The following is a 21,689-nucleotide window of genomic DNA, read 5'->3' as shown; positions in this document are numbered from 1 at the left end:
AGAAAAAAATCAAAGAGCAAGTTATTATTTAAATGGAGAAAGATTGCAAAGTGCTGCAGTACAGCAGGACCTGTGGGTACTTTGGAGGCAGTTCAGAGAAGTTTCACTAGGTTGATTCCGGAGATGAGGGGGTTGACTTATGAGGAAAGGTTGAGTAGGTTGGGTCTCTACTCATTGGAATTCAGAAGAATGAGACGTGATCTTATCAAAACATATATGAGGGGGCTTGACAAGGTGGATGCAGAGAGGATGTTTCCACTGATGCGGGAGACTAGAACTAGAGGCCGCCCATTTAAAACAGAGATGAGGAGAAATTTCTTCTCTCAGAGGGTTGTAAATCTGTGGACTTCGCTGCCTCAGAGAGATGTGGAAGCTGGGACATTGAATAAATTTAAGACAGAAATAGACAGTTTCTTAAACGATAAAGGGTTATGGAGAGTGGGCAGGGAAGTGGAGCTGAGTCCATGATCAGACCAGCCATGATCTTATTGAATGGTGGAGCAGACTCGAGGGGTGGTGTGGCCTACTCCTGCTCCTATTTCTTATGTTCTTATGACTAGCTGAAGTGCTCTTGCAGAGAGCCGGCATGGGTTCGATGGTCCAAAAGGCCTCCTACTGTGCTGTGACCATTCTATGATTCAATGATATCCAGAAAATTAAACTCCAGCCCAGATATAGGGATTAATTACACCAGCGGCAACATGTTTCAGTCCTGGATGTGATTAACGGCAACAATAACAGCAGAGTCCAACCCCTGCAGTCACTAGTGAACTCGCTGGTGTGTCAGCAGGTTGGATGACTGAGTGAATCCCTTCCCACACTCAGAGCAGGTGAATGGCCTCTCCCCAGTGTGAACTCGCTGGTGTCTCAGCAGGTTGGATGATCGAGTGAAATGCTTCTCACACGCGGAGCAGGTGAATAGCCTCTCCCCAGTGTGAACTCGCTGGTGTGCTAGCAGGTAAGATGATCGAGTGAAAGCCTTCCCACACTCAAAGCAGATGAACGGCCTCTCCCCAGTATGAATGCGTTGGTGTGTCAGCAGGTGGGATGATCGAATGAAACCCTTCCCACATTCAGAGCAGATGAATGGCCTCTCCCCAGTGTGAACGTGTTGGTGTGTCAACAGGTCAAATGATCGAGTGAATCCTTTCCCACACACGGGACAGGTAAACGGCCTCTCCCCAGTGTGAACACGCTGGTGTTCAGTGAGCTCGGATGAACGAGTGAATCCCTTCTCACACATGGAGCAGGTGAATGGCCTCTCCCCAGTGTGAATTCGCTTGTGTACCAGCAGGTTGGATGACTGAGTGAATCCCTTCCCACACACGGGGCAGGTGAACGGTCTCTCCCCAGTGTGAATTCGCTTGTGTATCCGCAGGTTGGATGACTGAGTGAATCCCTTCCCACACACTGGGCAGGTAAACGGCCTCTCCGCAGTGTGAACACGCTGGTGTTCAGTGAGGTCGGATGAACGAGTGAATCCCTTCTCACGCATGGAGCAGGTGAATGGCCTCTCCCCAGTGTGAATTCGCTTGTGTACCAGCAAGTTGGATGACTGAGTGAATCCCTTCCCACACACGGGGCAGGTGAATGGCCTCTCTCCGTTGTGATGCCGTCGATGAGTTTCCAGCGCAGAGGGGCAATTGAATGCCTTCCCACAGTCTCCACATTCCCACGGTTTCTCCATGGTGCGGGTGTCCTTGTGTCTCTCCAGGTTGGATGATCAATTGAAACTTCGTCCACATACACAATATTTCTCCCCTCTGTGAATGGTGCGATGTTTTTTCAGGCTGTGTAACTGGTTAAAGCTCTTTCCAGTCATTGCACTGGAACACTCTCACTCGGGTGTGTGTGTCTCGGTGCTTTACCAGTCACACTAATGTTTAATATCTTTTCTCACAGACAGAACAGACAACCGTTTCTCCTTCCACATTCAAAGGCTGATGATATACAGGTGAATCGAGTGACTGTGATTGGTTCGAGTTTCCCGTCTGTAAATCCTCCTTTTCTAATATCCTGTAAAAGGAGTTTACAAAAGTCAGCACTGAGGACAGACAATCCCAGTTTCTATGGAACATTCTTTCCTCTCTTGTTCCCCAAAGCTGTAAATTCCCATCCCACACACTCTCCCTCCACCCTGTGCTGAAATCCAAACTCATCGCACCACCTCCATCATTTCTTTCCTCCATCTGCAATTTTCTCACTCCCTCTTCTCTGGTTGGGTTCAGTTCTACATCCCTAGTGCGCAGACTGAGAAGAAACAAGGAAATTATTTTCTCTCCTGGTCACTGAAACCCTAAACCCCACCCACCCTCTGCTCCTGTACCAAGATGGCCACGCAGGCGCCCTGATCCTGTCCAAGAATTCAGCTAGTTACCCCGAGCGGTCGGGTCTATCATCGCAGGTCAAACATGGAGCCTGCGGGCTCATATTCGGGGCCTGAGGCCTACAGCAGGTGTTTATGAAGCTGCCCAGCCCACCCAGGGATCCAATTCCTCCGCTGAGCTCACAAGCTCCTACTGACTCGCGGAATGTCTCTTCCGCCTCAGACCACCTCCACCACTGGCACTGCGCCTGCTCAGAGCACAGCCTGGTCCCGTGTCTGGGCTCCTGGTGTCATTGATAGAGCACTTTACCCCTCCGCGGGGGATTCTAACTACAGAAGTAAACGTTGCAACATTTGTAGTGAAATGATTAAGTCAGGACAGACAGCAGGGATTATTGCAGGAAATAACACAATGCAGTGAGAAAGGAAATGCAATGGATGTTGTGCAGATGGATTGTCAAAAGGTGTTTGATAAGGTGCCGGACAGGAGGCTTGTTGATCAAATTAAGGCTCACAGTATTAAAGGGAGTGGGGCCGCGTGGAGAGGAAGTTGGGTAAAGGGCAGAAAACAGAGAGTAGTGGTAAATGGATGTTCTTCAGACTGGAGGGATGGAAACAGTGGTGTCCCCAGGGTCAGTGTTGGGACCATTGCTCTTAATATAGAGACAGGATCTGGGCTAGGGAATAAGCACATAAGAATTAGAAGCAGGAGTAGGCCATTTGGCCCCTCGAGCCTGCTCCGCCATTCAATAAGATCATATTGATTCATCAATTGATCCACCGCTACGAAAAACAATAATAAGAATAAAACCGGACGCACCACCTGGCATCGACCTCCGCACCGGCTACGGACCCGACAACGGCACACCCAGCCCAGTCTTTCTCACCAACATCTGGGGACTGGTGCCAAAATTCGAAGAGATGGCCCAGACTAGTCAAGCAACAGCCTGACATAGTCATACTCACAGAATCATACCTTTCAGCCAATGTCCCAGACTCCTCCATCACTATCCCTGGGTATGTCCTGTCCCACTGGTGGCGATACAGTAGTATACATTTGGGAGGGTGTGGCCCTGGGAGTTCTCAACACTGACTCCAGACCCCATGAAGTCTCCTGGCTTCAGGACAAGCATGGGCAAGGAAACCTCCTGCTGATTACCACCTACCGCCCTCCTTCAGCTGATGAATCAGTACTCCTCCATGTTGAACACCACTTGGAAGAAGCACTGAGAGTAGCAAGGTGCACAGAATGTACTTTGTGTGGGGGACTTCAATGTCCATCAAGACTGGCTCGGTAGCACCACTACTAATCGATCTGGCAAAGTCCTGAAGGACATAGCTGCCAGACTGGGCCTGCAGCAGGTGGTGAGAGAAGCAACGCGAGGGGAAAAACCTACTTGCGCCCATCCCTTCGGAAAGGGCACGAAAGCGGGAGCAGCGGCAAGCCTACAAAGGGCGTGAGTCAGCCGAGCAGACAGCCGAAACAGCACCACGTGACCTGGGAGGATAAGAAGTAAAAAGATTCAAAATGTGATGTCACAGGAAAGCAGGGAAGTGATTGTGTTATAGAAACATAGAAACATAGAAAATAGGTGCAGGAGTAGGCCATATGGCCCTTCGAGCCTGCACCGCCATTCAATAAGATCATGGCTGATCATTCCCTCAGTACCCCTTTCCTGAACGTATCTTCCATTGCTTGGCCTGGAGCAGGAGGAGGGAGTTCGGCTACAGTGGGTACACTCGTCCTCACAGCCAACCAAGTCCAGATGAATGGTAACAACCTCACTGCGTATTAACTAGGGGCCTTAACAAATTCAGGAAAACCCATTGTATCTTTACAGATCGCTTGTAACTGACCAGATCTTGATTAACCCGATGGCGACAATGCATACAAGACCGTAAGCACTGCCAAGCATCAGCCAGTAACGGGGGACCCCCTGACTTGGGGGACCCGCTGAAACCGTGCGCAGGGAGGCTGGAGAAATTAAAACCCCTGAAGAGGCTGCCACACAGAGACCCGGGAGTGGGGGGTATCACTTTTACCAAACTCGCCGGGCAGGAATCACCATAGGATGGGATGGGACGCCAGTATTACCCCACTCCCGATACTGACTCCGGGCTGTAAAGTCAGCGCTGGCCCCCCATCCGTCCATCCCGGCAGTTCCCTGCGGGGGTAGGGCGGCTCAGGATAAAATTGCCCCCCCCCCCCCCCACCCCCACCGTTCAAAGACTTGTCAGGCTATGTCACCAATTGCTTTGGTAATCAACATGAGAACAATTCATGGGAAAATACTCCAGCAGATCAAAGGGGCTGTATTAACTTTGGGGCAGTTTTTGGGATCGGCTCCTCTAAACAGTCTGTTGCCAAAACTGTTGGAGTCACAGTCGACATCTCTCCAGTTCCATCAAAGGTTAGTAGTAAAGACAAATATGTCAGTATGGCACTGACTGGGTCATCAAGGACCCTTAGGTCGACACAGTGACAAACCTTAAATCTCTTACCTGGCATTGCTCAATTGGGCACATTCAAAGCCTTACTTCCAACTGGCAGGGTGGGGGGGGGGGGGGGGGAAAGAGAGCCAAACAGTTCTTTAGCTCAGAGTAAGTGCTACGCAAGCATTAACATTTGACACAGATCACACATGGCACAATTCTGTTCAGGAACTATGGTTACAAGCTGCCCTGGCTGTAAGTAGCTAGGTAACGCTAATGACCCCTCTCCTCAAACATTCACATTCTATCCTGGCCAAGTTTAGAACTGTTTCAAAAAAATTCATTCACGGGATGTGGGCGTCGCCGGCAAGGTTTCTCTCTTTTCTTGGGCATTGGTTTAAATTAAGAGCTGGGATTAAAAATCTAAACTTTCAAAATGTGAAAAATTAATTAAATACATTAGAGATGTCAGGGCAAGCGATGTATAAACATAGAAAATAGGTGCAGGAGTAGGCCAATCGGCCCTTCGAGCCTGCACCACCATTCAATAAGATCATGGCTGATCATTCCTTCAGTACCCCGTTCCTGCTTTCTCTCCATACCCCTTGATCCCTTTAGATGCAAGGGCCATATCCAACTCCCTCTTGAATATATCCAATGAACTGACATCAACAACTCTCTGCGGTAAGAAATTCCATAGGTTAACAATTCTCTGAGTGAAGAAGTTCCTCCTCATCTCAGTCCTAAATGGCTTACCCCTTATCCTTAAGACTGTGACCCCTGGTTCTGGACTTCACCAACATCGGGAACATTCTTCCTGCATCTAACCTGTCCAGTCCCGTCAGAATTTTATATGTTTCTAAGAGATCCCCTCTCATTCTTCTAAATTCCAGTGAATACAGGCCCAGTCGATCCAGTCTCTCCTCATGTGTCAGTCCTGCCATCCCAGGAATCAGTCTGGTGAACCTTCGCTGCACTCCCTCAATAGCAAGAATGTCCTTCCTCAGATTAGGAGACCAAAACTGAACACAATATTCCAGGTGGGGCCTCACCAAAGACCTGTACAACTGCAGTAAGACTTCCCTGCTCCTATACTCAAATCCCCTAGCTCTGAAGGCCACCATTTGCCTTCTTCACCGCCTGCTGTACCTGCATGCCAACCTTCAATGACTGATGAATCATGACACCCAGGTCTCGCTGCACCTCCCCTTTTCCTAATCTTCCGCCATTCAGATAATATTCTGCCTTCGTGTTTTTACCCCCAAAGTGGATAACCTCACATTTATCCACATTATATTGCATCTGCCATGTATTTGCCCACTCGCCTAACCTGTCCAAATCACCCTGCAGCCTCTTAGCATCCTCTTCACAGCTCACACCGCCATCTGCAAACTTGGAGATATTACACTCAATTCCATCATCCAAATCATTAATATATATTGTAAAGAGCTGGGGTCCCAGCACTGAGCCCTGCGGCACTCCACTAGTCACTGCCTGCCATTCTGAAAAGGACCCGTTAATCCCGACTCTCTGCTTCCTGTCTGCCAACCAGTTCTCTATCCACGTCAGTACATTACCCCCAATACCATGTGCTTTGATTTTGCACACCAATCTCTTGTGTGGGACCTTGTCAAAAGCCTTTTGAAAGTCCAAATACACCACATCCACTGGTTCTCCCCTGTCCACTCTACGAGTTACATCCTCAAAAAATTCCAGAAGATTTGTCAAGCATGATTTCCCTTTCATAAATCCATGCTGACTTGGACCAATCCTATCACTGCTTTCCAAATGTGCTGCTATTTCATCCTTAATGATTGATTCCAACATTTTCCCCACTACTGATGTCAGGCTAACCGGTCTATAATTACCTGTTTTCTCTCTCCCTCCTTTCTTAAAAAGTGGTGTTACATTAGCTACCCTCCAGTCCATAGGAACTGATCCAGAGTCGATAGACTGCTGGAAAATGATCACAAATGCATCCACTATTTCTAGGGCCACTTCCTTAAATACTCTGGGATGCAGACTATCAGGCCCTGGGGATTTATCGGCCTTCAATCCCATCAATTTCCCGATCACAATTTCCCACCTAATAAGGATATCCTTCAGTTCCTCCTTCTCACTAGACCTTCGGACCCCTAGTACATCCGGAAGGTTATTTGTGTCTTCCTTTGTGAAGACAGAACCAAAGTACTTGTTCAATTGGTCTGCCATTTCTTTGTTCCCCATTATAAATTCACCCGAATCTGACTGTGTTACTGCTGCTGCAGGTGGGAGCTGGTTGACCCCATTGAGGTCCACGGCGACCACATCTGCAGTAAATGTTGGTTTCTCGAGGAACTTCAGCTCCGTGTTGATGAGCTGGAGTCCGAGCTGCAGACACTGCGACACATCAGGGAGGGGGAGAGTTACCTGGACGCTGTGTTCCAGGAGGCAGTCACACCCCTTAGATTAATTAATTCAAATTTGGTCCATAGTTAGGGACAGGAGGGTGTGACTATGAGCGAGGCAGCTGTGGGGACCCTGGAGGTAGTGATGGAGGAGCTTCAGCTCTTGCAATTGTCCAACAGGTACGAGATTCGTGCTCCCTGCTTGGACGAGGGCAGGGACTGCAGGGAGGATGAGCAAACTGACCACAGCGCCGTGGTACAGGAGGACATTCAAGTGGGGGGAGTAAAAAGAAATGTTGTAGTGATAGGAAAGAGTATAGTTTCGGAGACATATACTGTTCTCTGCAGCCGAGAGCGTGAGTCCCGAAGGCTGTGATGCCTGCGACGTGCCAAGGTTCAGGACATCGCCTCTGGGCTGGAGAGGAACTTGGAGTGGGAGGGGGAAGATCCAGTTGTCGTGGGCCACGTAGGTACTAATGACATAGGTAGAACAAAGAAAGAGGTTCTGCTGAGGGAGTTTGAGTAGCTAGGGGCTAAATTAAAAAGCAGAACCATGAAGGCAATAATGTCTGGATTACTACCTGAGCCACGTGCAAATGTGCTTGGGTAAATAAGATCAGAGAGATGAACACGTGGCTCAAAGACTGGTGTGGGAAAAATGAGTTTTGATTCATGGGGCACTGGCACCAGTACCGGGGCAAGAGGGAGCTGTTCCGTTGGGATGGGCTTCACTTGAACCAGGCTGGTGCTAATGTCCTGGCGAAGCGAATAACTAGGGCTGTAAAGAGGGCTTTAAACTAAATAGGTCGGGGGGGGGGGGAGCGGTGGATGGGGGGTGGGGGGGGGGGGGGAGGGTTCAGGTGAGAGGAAATTTAAAAAGTCAAAGAGCAAGGAGAAGGCAATAGAGCAGGGTAGCACTGTGGGAAATGAGAATCAGACTGTGACAGGAAAAGACAGAATGTATAAAAATAAGAGTGTAACAGAAAGTAGGGTCAAAGCAGGGGAAAATGGTAAAAAGTCAAAATTAAAAGTTCTTTATCTGAATGCACGCAGCATTCGTAACAAGATAGATGAGTTGACGGCACAAATAGATACAAATGGGTATGATCTGATAGCCATTACAGAGACGAGGTTGCAAGGTGACCAAGGCTGGGAACTAAATATTCAGGGGTATTTAACAATTCAGAAGGATAAGACAGAAAGGAAAAGGTGGGATAGTTCTGTTAATAAACGATGGGATCAGTGCAGTGGTGAGAAATTATTTGGGTTCAGAAGATCAAGATGTAGAATCAATTTGGGTATAGATAATAAATAATAAGGGGAAGAAGTCACTGGTGGGCGTAGTCTATAGGCTCCCTAACAGTAGCTACACTGTTGGATGGAGTATAAATCAAGAAACAATGGAGGCTTGTAAGAAAGGTACGGCAATAATCACTGGCGATTTTAAGCTTCATATTGATTAGACAAATCAAATTGGCCAAGGTAGACTTGAGGAAGAGTTTATAAGAGTATTGGCCCAAGTTTCTTTTAGGAGCAACTGGTGGAGAACGGACTATCTTAGAAATCGCAATTCTCCACATTTTTTTTTCTGCAGTTCTAGTCAGGTAGAACAGTTCTACTTTGAAACAGAATTTTTTCTGCAAAAGGGGGCGTGTCCGGCCACTGACGCCTGATTTCAAAGTTTCCACAGTGAAAACGTACTCCAAACTAAGTTAGAATGGAGCAAGTGAAGATTTCTGTAGAACTGAAAAAACCTGTTCTACACATTAAAAAATCAGGCGCAGGTTACAAATTAGGCGTCCAGAACGAGGTGGGGGGGGAGGAAGCGAAGTCATTAAATTCTACAATAAATCCTTATTTATACTTCTACAAATATTATACAAATAAATCCAACCTGAATAAACATTTATAAGCAATAAGCAAAGAAAAGATTAAATAAACCATCTTCCTACCTATGTGAAAGTGCTTCTGGAGAATGCTGCAGTCAGCCTGAGGCGCCCGTTCTTCCCGTGGCGGGGGGGGAGGAGGAGGCGCCCGTTCTTCCCGCAGGGCGGGGGGGGGGGGGGGGGGGGGGGGGGGGGGGAAGGGAGGGAGGAGGCGCCTGTTCGGGGGGGGGGGGGGGCGCCCGTTCTTCCCGCAAGTGGGGGGGGGGGGGGGGGGGGACAGTGAGAAGGCTGCAAGTGCTGATGGCAATGTGCTTTTATTAAAAAAATGTTCAAAAATTAAACAGCTACAAAGAACTACAAAAATGGCCGAGTGCCAATGATTTTTTCACACTGCGCGTGCGCGAACGCTCCAACGCGCATGAGCAGCGTTGCTGGCAGGAAAAGAACTAATTTAAATAGTACCCGCCCCCTCCCACTTACAAAATCGGCGCGAGTGTAGGCTCCGCCCCCCTGGGCGCTACGCCAAACAGACAAGGAGCTGCAAAGCGCTCCAGAATCGCAATTTTTTTTTTTAGGCGCCGTTTTAGGCGCGAAAAACGGGCGCCCAGCTCGGAGGGGCGCCCGTTTTTTATCGTGTGGAAACTTGGGCCCTGTATCTGGGATGGTCTCCTTGAACAGTACGTTGCAGAACCAACCAGGGAGCAGGCTATCTTAGATCTGGTATTGTGTAATGAGACAAGATTAATAAATGATCTCATAGTAAAGGATCCTCTGGGAAAAAGTGAACATAACATGGTTGAATTTCAAATTCAGTTGGAGAGTGAGAAAGTCAGATCTCAAACCAGTGTCCTGATTCTAAATAAAGGCGACTGCAAAGCTATGAAAGCAGAACTAGGGATGTTCGCTGATGACTGCACAGTATTCAGTTTCATTCGCAACTCCTCAGATAATGGAGCAGTCCATGCCCGCTTACAGCAAGACCTGGACAACATTCAGGCTGGGGCTGATAAGTGACACAGAAACATAGAAAATAGGTGCAGGAGTAGGCCATTCGGCCCTTCGAGCCTGCACTACCATTCAATAAGATCATGGCTGATCATTCCCTCAGTACCCCTTTCCTGCTTTCTCTCCATACCCCTTGATCCCTTTAGCCGTAAGGGCCATATCTAACTCCCTCTTGAACATATCCAATGAACTGGAATCAACAACTCTTTGCGGTCGCGAATTCCACAGGTTAACAACTCTCTGAGTGAAGAAGTTTCGCCTCATCTGGTCCTAAATGGCTTACCCCTTATCCTCAAGACTGTGACCCCTGGTTCTGGACTTCCCCAACATCGGGAACATTCTTCCTGCATCTAACCTATCCAATCGTCAGAATTGTATTTGCTTCAATGAGATCCCCTCTCATTCTTCTAAATTCCAGTGAATATAAGCCTAGTCGATACAGTCTTTTGTCATATGTCTTTCGTCCTACCATCCCGGTAATCAGTCTGGTGAACCTTCGCTGCACTCCCTCAATAGCAAGTGCAAAAGAAGATAGCCATCCGTGGCTAACTAAAGAAATAAAGGATGATATTCAATTAAAAACAAGGGCATACAAAGTAACTGAAACTAGTGGGAGGACAGAAGATTGGGAAGCTTTTAAAAGTCAGCAAAGAATGACTAAAAAAATGATTAAGAAAGGGAAGATAGACTATGAAAGTAAACTAGCACAAACTATAAAAACAGTCTCTATTGGAATATAAAAAGGAAAAGAGTGGCTAAAGTAAATGTTGGTGCCTTAGAGGACGAGACCGGGGAATTAGTAATGGGGAACATGGAGATGGCAGAAACTCTGAACAGATATTTTCTATCAGTCTTTACGATAGAGGACACTAACAATATTCCAACAGTAGATAGTCAAGGGGCTATATGGGGGGAGGAACTTAACACAATCACAATCACTAAGAAGGTGGTAATCAGTAAGATAATGGGACAAAAGGCAGATAAATTCCCTGGACCTGAAGGCTTGCATCTGTGGGTCTTAAGAGAAGTAGCGGCAGGGATTGTGGATGCATTGGTTGCAATTTATCAAAATTCCCTGGATTCTGGGGAGGTCCCAGCAGATTGAAAAACTGCAAATGTAACACCCCTATTTGAAAAAGGAGGCAGACAAAAAGCAGGAAACTATAGACCAGTTAGCCTAACATCTGTGGTTGGGAAAATTTTGGAGTCCATTATTAAAGAAGCAGTAGCAGTTCATTTGGATGAGCAAAATTGGTCAGGCAGAATCAGCATGGATTTATGAAGGGGAAGTCATGTTTGACAAATTTGCTGGAGTTCTTTGAGGATGTAAGAAACAGGGTGGATAAAGGGGAACCAGTGGATGTGGTGTATTTGGACTTCCAGAAGGCATTTGACAAGGTGTCACGTAAAAGTGTCAAGATAAAAGTTCACGGTGTTGGGGGTAATATATTAGCATGGATAGAGGATTGGCTAACTAACAGAACAGAGTCAGGATAAATTGTTCATTCTCTGGTTGGCAACCAGTAACTAGTGGGGTGCCGCAGGGATCAGTGCTGTGACCCCAACTATTTACAATTTATATTAACGACTTGGAGGAAGGGATCAAGTGTAACGTAGCCAAGTTTGCTGACGATACAAAGATGGGAGGAAAAGCAACGTGTGAGGAGGACACAAAAAAATCTGAGAAGGATATAGACAGGCAAAGTGAGTGGGCAAAAATTTGGCAGATGGAGTATAATGTTGGAAAGTGTGAGGTCATGCACTTTGGCAGAAAAAAAATCAAAGAGCAAGTTATTATTTAAATGGAGAAAGATTGCCAAGTGCCGCAGTACAGCGGGACCTGGGGGTACTTGTGCATTAAACACAAAAGGATAGTATGCAGGTACAGCAAGTGATCAGGAAGACCAATGGTATCTTGGCCTTTATTGCAAAGGGGATGGAGTATAAAAGCAGGTAAGTCTTGCTACAGCTATACAAGGTATTGGTGAGGCCACAACTGGAATACTGTGTGCAGTTTTGGTTTCCATATTTACGAAAGGATATACTTGCTTTGGAGGCAGTTCAGAGAAGGTTGATTCCGGGGATGAGGGAGGGTTGACTTATGACGAAAGGTTGAGTAGGTTGGGCCTCTACTCATTGGAGTTCAGAAGAATGAGAGGCGATCTTATCGAAACGTATAAGACTTTGAGGGGGCTCGACAAGGTGGATGCAGAGAGGATGTTTCCACTGATGGGGGAGACTAGAACTAGAGGTCATGATCTTAGAATAAGGGGCCGCCCATTTAAAAAGGAGATTAGGAGAAATTTGTTCTCTGAGGGTTGTAAATCTGTGGAATTCGCTGCCTCAGAGAGCTGTGGAAGCTGGGACAGTGAATAAATTTAAGATAGAAATAGACAGTTTCTTAAACGATAAGAGGATAAGGGGTTATGGGGAGTAGGCGGGGAAGTGGAGCTGAGTCCATGATCAGATCAGCCATAATCTTATTGAATGGCGGAGCAGGCTCGAGGGGCCGTATGGCCTACTCCTGTTCCTATTTCTTATGTACTGTCTAACGAATCGCTCCCAGGGCAGGTGCAGCATGGGTTAGATACAGAGTAAACCTCCAACTACACTGTCTCATTAGAGACTCCAAGGGCAGGTACAGCAAGTATTAAGTACAGAGCAAATCTCCCTCTACACTGTCCCATAAAACACTCCAAGGGCAGGTATGGAACATAAGAAATAGGAGCAGAGTAGACCATTTGACCCCTCGAGCCTGCTCCGCCATTCAATAAGATCATGGCTGATCAGATTCAGGCCTCAACTCCACTTCCCCACCCACTCCCCATAACCCTTGACTCCCTTATCGTTCAAAAATCTGTCTATCCCCACCTTAAATACATTCAATGACCCAGCCCCCACAGCTCTCTGAGGTAGCGAATTCCAAAGATTCACGTCCCTCAGACAAGAAATTGCTCCTGATTTCCCTTTTAAATGAGCGAGCACTTATTCTGAAACTATGCCCCCCAGTGTTAGATTCCCCCACGTGGGGAAACATCCTCTCTGTATCTACCCTGTCAAGCCCCCTCAGAATCTTATACGTTTCAATAAGATCACCTCTAAGTCTTCTAAACTCCAATGCGCACAGGCCCAACCTGCTCAATCTTTCTCATTATGACAACCCCTTCATCTCAGCAATGAACCTCGTGAACCTTCTCTGAACTGCCTCCAGTGCAAGTATATCCTTCCTGAAATAAGGAGACCAAAACTGTACGTAGTACTCCAGGTGTGGTCTTACCAATGCCATGTACATTTGCAGCAGGACTTACCTAATTTTATATTCCATCCCCCTTGCAATAAAGGCCACCATTCCATTTGCCTTCCTAATTAATTGCTGTAACTGCATGCTAAATTCTTGTGTTTCATGTACAAGGATCCCCAGATCCCGCTGTACACGGCATTTTGTATTCTCTCCCCATTTAAATAATAATTTGCTTTTTTATTTCTCCTACCAAAGTGAATAAGCTCACATTTTCCCACATTATACTCCATCTGCCAAAGTATTGGCCACTCACTGAGCCTATCTATATCCCTTTGTAGATTATTAGAGTCCTCATCACAACTTGCGAGGTTAGCAGTTTAGATACACAGTAAATCTCCGTCTACATTATCCCATCAAACACTCCCAGAGCAGGTACAGCACGGGTTAGTTACAGAGAAAAGCTCCCTCCAAACTGTTCCATCAAACACTCTCAGGGCAGGTAGAGCAAGGGTTAGATACAGTGTAAATCTCCCTCTAAACTGTCCCGTCAAACTCTGCCTGAACAGGTACAACATGGGTTAGATACCGCGTAAAGCTCCCTTTACATTGTCCCGTCAAAAACTCCCAGGGCAGGTACGGTACTGGTTAGATACAGAGTAAAGCTCCATCTACACTGACCCAACAAACACTCCCAGGGCAGGTACAGCATAGGTTAGATACAGAGTAAAGCTCCCTATCCATTGTCCCATCAAACAGTCCCAGGGGCAAGTACAGCACGGGATAGATAAAGAGGAAATCTTCCTCTACACTATCCCAACAAACACTCGCAGGGAAGGTACAGCATGGGTTAGATACAGCGTAAAGCTCCCTCTACACCGTCCCATCAAACACACCCAGGGCAGGTACAGCATGGGTTAGATACAAAGTAAAGTCCCCTCTGCACTGAGCCATCAAATACTTGCAGGACAGGTAAAGCACAGGTCAGATACAGAGTAAAACTCCATCGACATTATCCCATCAAACACTCCCAGGGCAGGTACAGCATGGGTCAGATGCAGAGTAAATCTCCCTTATTACAACAGTGACTACAATCCAAAAGTACTTCATTGGCTTTAAAGCGCTTTGAGAGGTTCGGTGGTCGTGAAATGCACCAAATAAATCCAAGTCTTTCTCCCTCTACACTGTCCCATCAGACACTGCCAGTCCATAATGAGCTGGGGTCAGTGAGGTTAGTCACTAGGCACTGCAGTGATGTCATAAAGCACTGCAGTGATGTCATAAAGCAGGGCCATTTAAAGGTGGAGAGCTGGGACATCCTGTCTCAACACACATCCCGCTGTTCATACTGAGAATCCCCGGGGAAGGGCCAGGGCCCAGAGTGTGGAACACAACCAAGGGGGAAAGAGAAGGAGACGGTGCAGTGTGGGAGATGAGGGAGGAGTCTGCTCATTCCCAGGGGCAGATCAGACAAAGTGCTTTGAGTGCTGGGTCCAGCAATGAAACTGAAAACAAACCAAAGGGAATAAATAAAGATCCAATCCAAGGGAACAAGCAACGGGTCATTGGGCAGAAATCACAACCGGCCTAAAGTTATTCAATGGGCGAACATCGATTGCTTATTGTGGGAAGTTCCACACTTCAACCATCCATTGAGTGAAGAAATGTTTCCTAACATCTCTCTTGAATGGCCTGGCTCTGATTTTAAGGTTATGTCCCCTCGTCCTAGACACCCCAAACTGCAGAATAAATTTCTCGCAGTTGCTTTCAAATTCACATTAAATTCCCAGAGACTAGGTGGAGTATGGGTTGGATACAGAGTAAAGTTCCCTCTACACTGCCACTGGACGAACTTCAGTGTCCACCCCAAGTGCACTGGGCAGCTTATCAACTAAAATTCAGCAGCAGTACGATCTATCACTGCACTGAAAACTTTCCACCCGCAGCTCCTGATCAGTTTCAGGTTAAAGCTCCCTTTAAACTGTCCCAGGGCAGGGACAGCACGAATTAGATACACAGTAAATCTGTGTCAGAGGAACTGTACCCCAGTGAGTCGGTGCCAGAGGAAACTGTACCCCAGTGAGAGTCGGTGCCAGAGGAAACTGTACCCTAGTGAGAGTCATTACAATTCGAAATATCTTCAGTTATCAGCAACAAATTGCATTAATATCGTACCTTAAAAGTAGAAAAATGTTCCAAGGCAATTCACAGGACCATTATCAAACAAAATTTGACATCCAGTCACGTAAGGAAATATTAGCACAAGTGACTAAAAGCTTGTTCAAAAGGGTAGGTATTAAGGAGTATTATAGAGAGGTTTAGGGAGGGAATTCCAGAGCTTATGGCCTCAGCAGCTGAAGGTATGGCCACCAATATTGGAGGGATGAAAATTGGGGCTGCTCAAGAGGCCAGAATTGGAGGAATGGAAAGATCTCTGAGGGTTGTAGGGTTGAAGGGTTGGAGGAGCTTACAGCAATAGGGAGGGACAAGGTCCTGGTCGGATGTCAAAACAAGGATAAGAATTTTGAAATTGAGGCACTGATGGAGCAGGAGCCAATGTAGTTCAGCGAGCTCAGGGGTGATGGGTGAAGGGAAATTGATACAATTTGGATGAGAGGGCTGAGGACAGATTGAGTAGAATAGGCCTATATTCTCTGGAGTTTAGAAGAATGGAATGTGATATCATTGAAACATAGAATTCTTAGAAGAATTCACAAGGGCTGAATAGTCTTGAACTAGGGATCGATCCTAGTATTAGGATGAGATCGCCTATTTAAGACTGAGATGAGAAAATATTTCTTCACTTAGAGTTGTGAATCTTTGAAATTCTCTATCGAATATAGATCTTACTATATGGCAGAGTAGATGGGAGGGGTCGTATGGCCTACGCCTGCTATTTCTTGTGTTCCTGAGTAAGGATACGGGCAGGAGTGTTTTTGATAAGATTAAGTTTACGGAGAGTGCGTGGTGTGATGCCGATCAGGAGAGCATTGGAATAGTCCAATGTCGTGGTAACAGAGGCATGGATGAGGAAGGGGCAGAGACCGGCGATGTTATGGAGCTGGAAGTAAGCGTACTCGGTGATTGAGGGAATATGGGTTCAGAAGCTCATCTTGGGGTCAAGTACGACACCAATAAATAAATTGCAACTCTCCGTATCTCTGTTTCAGTATATTAGAAAACTACATATCTCTAGTGATCGATTAATCGGAAATGCTTCAATATTAGTAGTTATCAATATATTTTCTTATAATTCTAAATGTTCATGAATGAATAATTGATTCTGTCAGTGATAGGCCGTGCTGGTATTTCAGATTGGTCTGTGCATCATGATCAGTGAATTGACGACGTGCTTCCGGTTCAATCTTTCCATTGGCTTTCTCACCAGATGGGAAATATTTGAACATTGAGATCTGATGGTGTCGGTGTAAGTTCAGCCCCACCGAATGTACAGAGACGGGTCCATCTGCTGGGCTCTGCCTCAAACTGGAGTTACCTCTTAGATCAAAACCCTTTACTCTAAAACACACACAAGATTCACTGTGACTGTGTTCAGAGATAGAAAGTGATCTCACTTCACATCCCATTGCACGGCCTCATGCTGGATAATTGTGCTCGGTGGTCAGACTCTCCCAGTCTCATTTCCTGTCTTACCTTGTAACCTGTGTGTACTGTCTACAGGACAGTAAATGGCACTTTCTCTTACCTTTCTCCCCAGTCGATCTATTGAAGCGCTTTCAATCGGAAGGGGCTCCATGGTTGGTGCTCTCACAATCCTGTGCTGGTTCACCTGCTGTTGTTCCTCAGTCCACAATCCCGGTTTCCTTCCAGCTGTGGAACATTCGCAATCACTCTGCCATTCACCGGGAAATCTAATTATGGCAGGGCAGAAAATTAGAAGAATATTAATGTTGTGAAGTGGAATGTAGTGTAAAGTGTTTTTCCAATGTTTCAGAAAAGTATATGTCCAGTATTTCTGTTTGATTTTATCCTTTTCCTCAAGATTCCTGTCCCGCCCATTTGGACTTACAGAAAATCACCAGAATTCTCCCCGGGTTACACACTGTCTGATCTCACTGGGCCCCCGGGTTACACACTGTCTGATCTCACCGGGCCCCCGGGTTACACACTGTCTGATCTCACCGGGCCCCCGGGTTACACACTGTCTGATCTCACTGGGCCCCCGGGTTACACACTGTCTGATCTCACCGGGCCCCCGGGTTACACACTGTCTGATCTCACCGGGCCCCCGGGTTACACACTAACTGATCTCACTGGAAGTTTCAGTCTATCTCCCGCATGTCCCCAAACACTGAGCTGCAGGGCTGTGTGTTCAGTCCGGTGTTTTCCCTCACAGACTCACCGCGCCCGCTCGGCCCCGGCCCCGGCCCCGGCCCCGGCCCCGGCCCCAGCCGCCCACCATCAGTCCGGTTCCCTGCGGCCCCCGGTTCCTCACATTATCCAACCGTTGGTTGCAGCAAACTGCGCGGCATCCGGGGACTAAGGGTGCGGAGGGCGGTACTGAGAATGCGCACTGCCGCCACAGAGCGCGTTCGGTGCATAGTCCCGACAGTCTATTGGCTGCACGCAGCAGATTGCCAGCCACTCCCACCAATAGGAGCCGGCAGCGCCAAGGAGCCCTGCCCACTGTGTTGAAGGAACTCAGGGCAGCTCGGGGGTCACATGGCTCCTGATTTGAAAACCGTTCAACCGCCTCACCGCGCGCCAGGCGGGGGATGTCACAGCCCTGCCCACATCGCTTGTGACGTCGTTGTTCGTATTGCGCCTGCGCCGGATTCTCACTTCACTCAATCCTTCACTCCTGCAGTATTATTAATAACTTTTCTTTATAGAGCGCCTTTAACGTAGTAAAACGTCCCAAGGCGCTTCACAGCAGTGTTACAGGACACAACACATACATTTAACACCGAGCCACAAAAGAACAAATTGCGGCATGTGACCAAAAGCTGGGTCAGAGAGGTAGGTTTTAAAGAGGGTCTGAAAGTAGGAAAGAGGCGGAGAGGTTTAGGGAGGGAGTTCCAGAGCTCGGGGCCCAGGCAGCTGAAGGCACGGCCACCGATGTTGAACAGTTTTAATCAGGAATGCTCAAGAGGGCTAATTTTGAGGAACACAGACATCACGTGGCATTGTGAGGCTGAAAGAGATTACAGAGATAGGGAGGGGCAAGGCCATGGAGGGATTTGAAAACAATTATGAGAATTTTGAAATCGAGGCGTTGCATAACTGGGAGCCAATGTAGGTCAGCGAGCACAGGGGTGATGGGTGATCAGGACTTGGTGCAAGTTAGGACATGGGGTGCCAAGTTTTGGATGACCTCAAATTTACATAAGAACATAAGAAATAGGAGCAAAAGTATGGCCATACGGCCCCTCGAGCCTGCTCCGCCATTTAATACGATCATGGCTGATCTGATCATGGACTCAAGTCCACTTCACTGCCTGCTCCCCATAACCCCCTATTCCCTTCTCGGTTAAGAAACTGTCTATCTCTGTTTTAAATTTATTCAATGTCCCAGCTTTCACAGCTCTCTGAGGCAGTGAATTCCACAGATTTACAACCATCTGAGAGAAGAAATTTCTCCTCATCTCAGTTTTAAATGGGTGGCCCCTTATTCTAAGATTATGCCCCCTAGTTCTAGTCTCTCCTATCAGTAGAAACATCCTCTCTGCATCCATCTTGTCAAGCCCCCTCATAATCTTATACGTTTCGATAAGATCACCTCTCAATCTTCTGAATTCCAATGAGTCGAGGCTCAACCTACTCATCCTTTCCTCATAAGTCAACCCCCTCATCTCCGGAATCAACCTCGTGAATCTTCTCTGAACAGCCTCCAAAGCAAGTATATCCTTTCATAAATAAGGAAACCAAAACTGTACGCAGTATTCCAGGTGTGGCCTCACCAATACCCTGTATAACTGTAGCAAGACTTCCCTGCTTTTATACTCCATCCCCTTTGCAATAAAGGCCAAGATTCCATTGGCCTTCCTGATTACTTGCTGTACCTGCATACTAACGTTTTGTGTTTCATGCACAAGTACCCCCAGGTCCTGCTGTACTGCAGCACTTTGCAATTTTTCTCCATTTATAAAATAACTTGCTCTTTTTGATTTTTTTTTCTGCCAAAGTGCATGACTTCACAATTTCCAACATTATACTCCATCTGCCAAATTTTTGCCCACTCACGTTTCCTGTCTATGTCCTTTTGCAGATTTTTTGTGTCCTCCTCACACATTGCTTTTCCCTCCCATCTTTGTATCATCAGCAAACCTGGCTACGTTACACTTGGTCCTTTCTTCCAAGTTGTTAATATAGATTATAAATAGTTGGGGGTCCCAGCACTGACCCCTACGGCACGCCACTGGTTACTGATTGCCAACCAGAGCATGAACCATTTATCCCAGCTCTCTGTTTTCTGTTAGTTAGCTAAGCCTCTATCCATGCTAATATATTACCCCAACCCCGTGAACTTTTATCTTGTGCAGTAATGTTTTATGTGGCACCTTGTCAAATGCCTTCTGGAAGTCCAAATACATCACATCCACTGGTTCCCCTTAATCCACCCTTCTCATTACATCCTCAAAGAATTCTAGCAAATTTGTCAAACATTACTTCCCCTTCATATATGCAAATATGTTTGATTAACGTGAAAATATAAATTGTGTTCACCGCCCAACCAGCCTTTCTTTGTCTGTCTCTCTCTCCTCCTAAACTGAGGGACATTTAACAGTGATCTATCCATCCCATCCTCATCACCCAGAGATGGCTATCAGAGTGAGCGGCAGAGAGACGGGCCTTAAACACCCGAACTGTGTCTGCATATTAGGGTCAACACTAGTATCACACATTCATGTATAACACCAGTTGGGGGGAGAGAGCACACACATTATCAGTCTTACACTTGGCATCAGTGTCTCCATATTACACTCAGTAACAGTGCCACACTGTCATGTATAGCACCAGAGAGAGAAACAGTGTCTGACATATCAAGAAAGACTGGATCAACTGGGCTTGTATTCACTGGAGTTCAGAAGAATGAGAAGGGATCTCATAGAAACGTTGAAAATTCTGACCGGTTTAGACAGGTTAGATGCAGGAAGAATGTTCCCAATGTTGGGGAAGTCTAGAGCCAGGGGTCACAGTCTAAGGATAAGGGGTAAGCCATTTAGGACCGAGATGAGGAGAAACTTCTTCACCCAGAGAGTGGTGAACCTGTGGAATTCTCTACCACAGAAAGTTGTTGAGGCCAATTCACTAAATATATTCAAAAAGGAGTTAGATGTAGTCCTTATTACCAGGGGGATCAAGGGGTATGGCGAGAAAGCAGGAATGGGGTACTGAAGTTGCATGTTCAGTCATAAACTCATTGAATGGCGGTGAAGGCTCGAAGGACCGAATGGCCTACTCCTGCACCTATTTTCTTTGTTTCTATGTGCCAGTGTTGTACTCACAAGTGTGTCCACATCACGTGAAATAACAGTATCCCGCCTTCACAAACAGTACGAGATTGAGAGAGAGAGAGGGAGAGAGAGATCGAGATCAAGGCAGGACGGTGAGACACAGAAACATGCACAGTATCAGTTCGAGACTGACCTGTGAAGTTTACTTTTATCCTGAATGTTCCCATTGGAGGGACAGAAGTTAAAGTCTCACACTGATATTGTACCACAGACAGACACATTATTAATCCCACACTGCGGGACAGTGTCAGAGAGTGAGAGAAACAACGTCCCACATTTAACCCTCACTTGCCTGTTGTACTCTCTGTAATCTTGCAGCTAAGGGCCGTTCGGTATTACTCTATGACCCAGTGTTTCACTCTGATTAAACTAAACTGGGACAGTTTCTGTCAGATATTAACTCCTGCACAGTCCCAGCAAACACTCCTACTTCCCCTGTCCCTCTGATGTTTCTGCAGGATTGCTTTGTGAGGACAGGCTCATGAATAGAAAAACAATGTGCACGGAATGATCCCAAATTGAGCATCTCAGAGGGAATTTAAACATTTTCTGTCCTTTTCCCCCAGGCCCAGTTCCTTTGCTCATACTCTGATTAAAGTGAATTGGGAAAGTTCACTTTGCTGATTCTAGACTGCGCATGCGTGGATAAGCCCCGCCCCCTGTGTCGATTTCCAGTGAGCAGAAGAGCACATGCGCCCTCCCCTCCCCCAGCCCTGCCTGTAATCGTCATTCACTCTGAGCGGAAGAAGATGCTTTAAACAGCCGGGAATAGAGACACCGCGGCCCCGGGGTAAGACAGCGAGCAGCAGCCTCCTTTTTGCAGCACATCGCTTTGGGAGCGTGTCCGCAGATGGGCTCCGAGATCGGCACTGAGTCCGGGGGAAGTTCAGGGGGAGTCGGAGGCTGTGTGTAACAGGCGGAGTGGATCAAGAACTG

At 47.0% G+C, this 21,689-nt stretch overlaps 2 protein-coding genes across 12 annotated transcripts in view; both read right to left on the bottom strand.

The window, feature by feature from the left end:
• The window catches only part of LOC139273677 (zinc finger protein 271-like), a 76,197-nt gene extending 58,432 nt beyond the window's left edge, over positions 1–17,765 (bottom strand). Inside the window, exons 1-3 of the mRNA XM_070890714.1 lie at positions 17,732–17,765; positions 16,982–17,147; positions 765–2,016 (exon numbers count right to left, since the gene is read on the bottom strand). Of these exons, the coding sequence (XP_070746815.1) occupies positions 765–1,687 (923 nt within the window). The 5' untranslated portion in view covers positions 1,688–2,016; positions 16,982–17,147; positions 17,732–17,765. The remainder of the gene's footprint in view (positions 1–764; positions 2,017–16,981; positions 17,148–17,731) is intronic.
• LOC139273639 (zinc finger protein 239-like) overlaps positions 1–21,689 on the bottom strand; it is a 332,544-nt gene that overhangs the window by 166,600 nt on the left and 144,255 nt on the right. The gene's annotated exons all lie outside the window — the stretch shown is intronic.

The sequence above is a fragment of the Pristiophorus japonicus genome, chromosome 9 (assembly GCF_044704955.1).
Source record: "Pristiophorus japonicus isolate sPriJap1 chromosome 9, sPriJap1.hap1, whole genome shotgun sequence".
Classification (NCBI taxonomy): Eukaryota; Metazoa; Chordata; class Chondrichthyes; family Pristiophoridae; genus Pristiophorus; species Pristiophorus japonicus.
The sequence above is the reverse complement of the archived record's forward strand: the minus strand, read 5'-3'. Positions and strand labels throughout refer to the sequence as shown.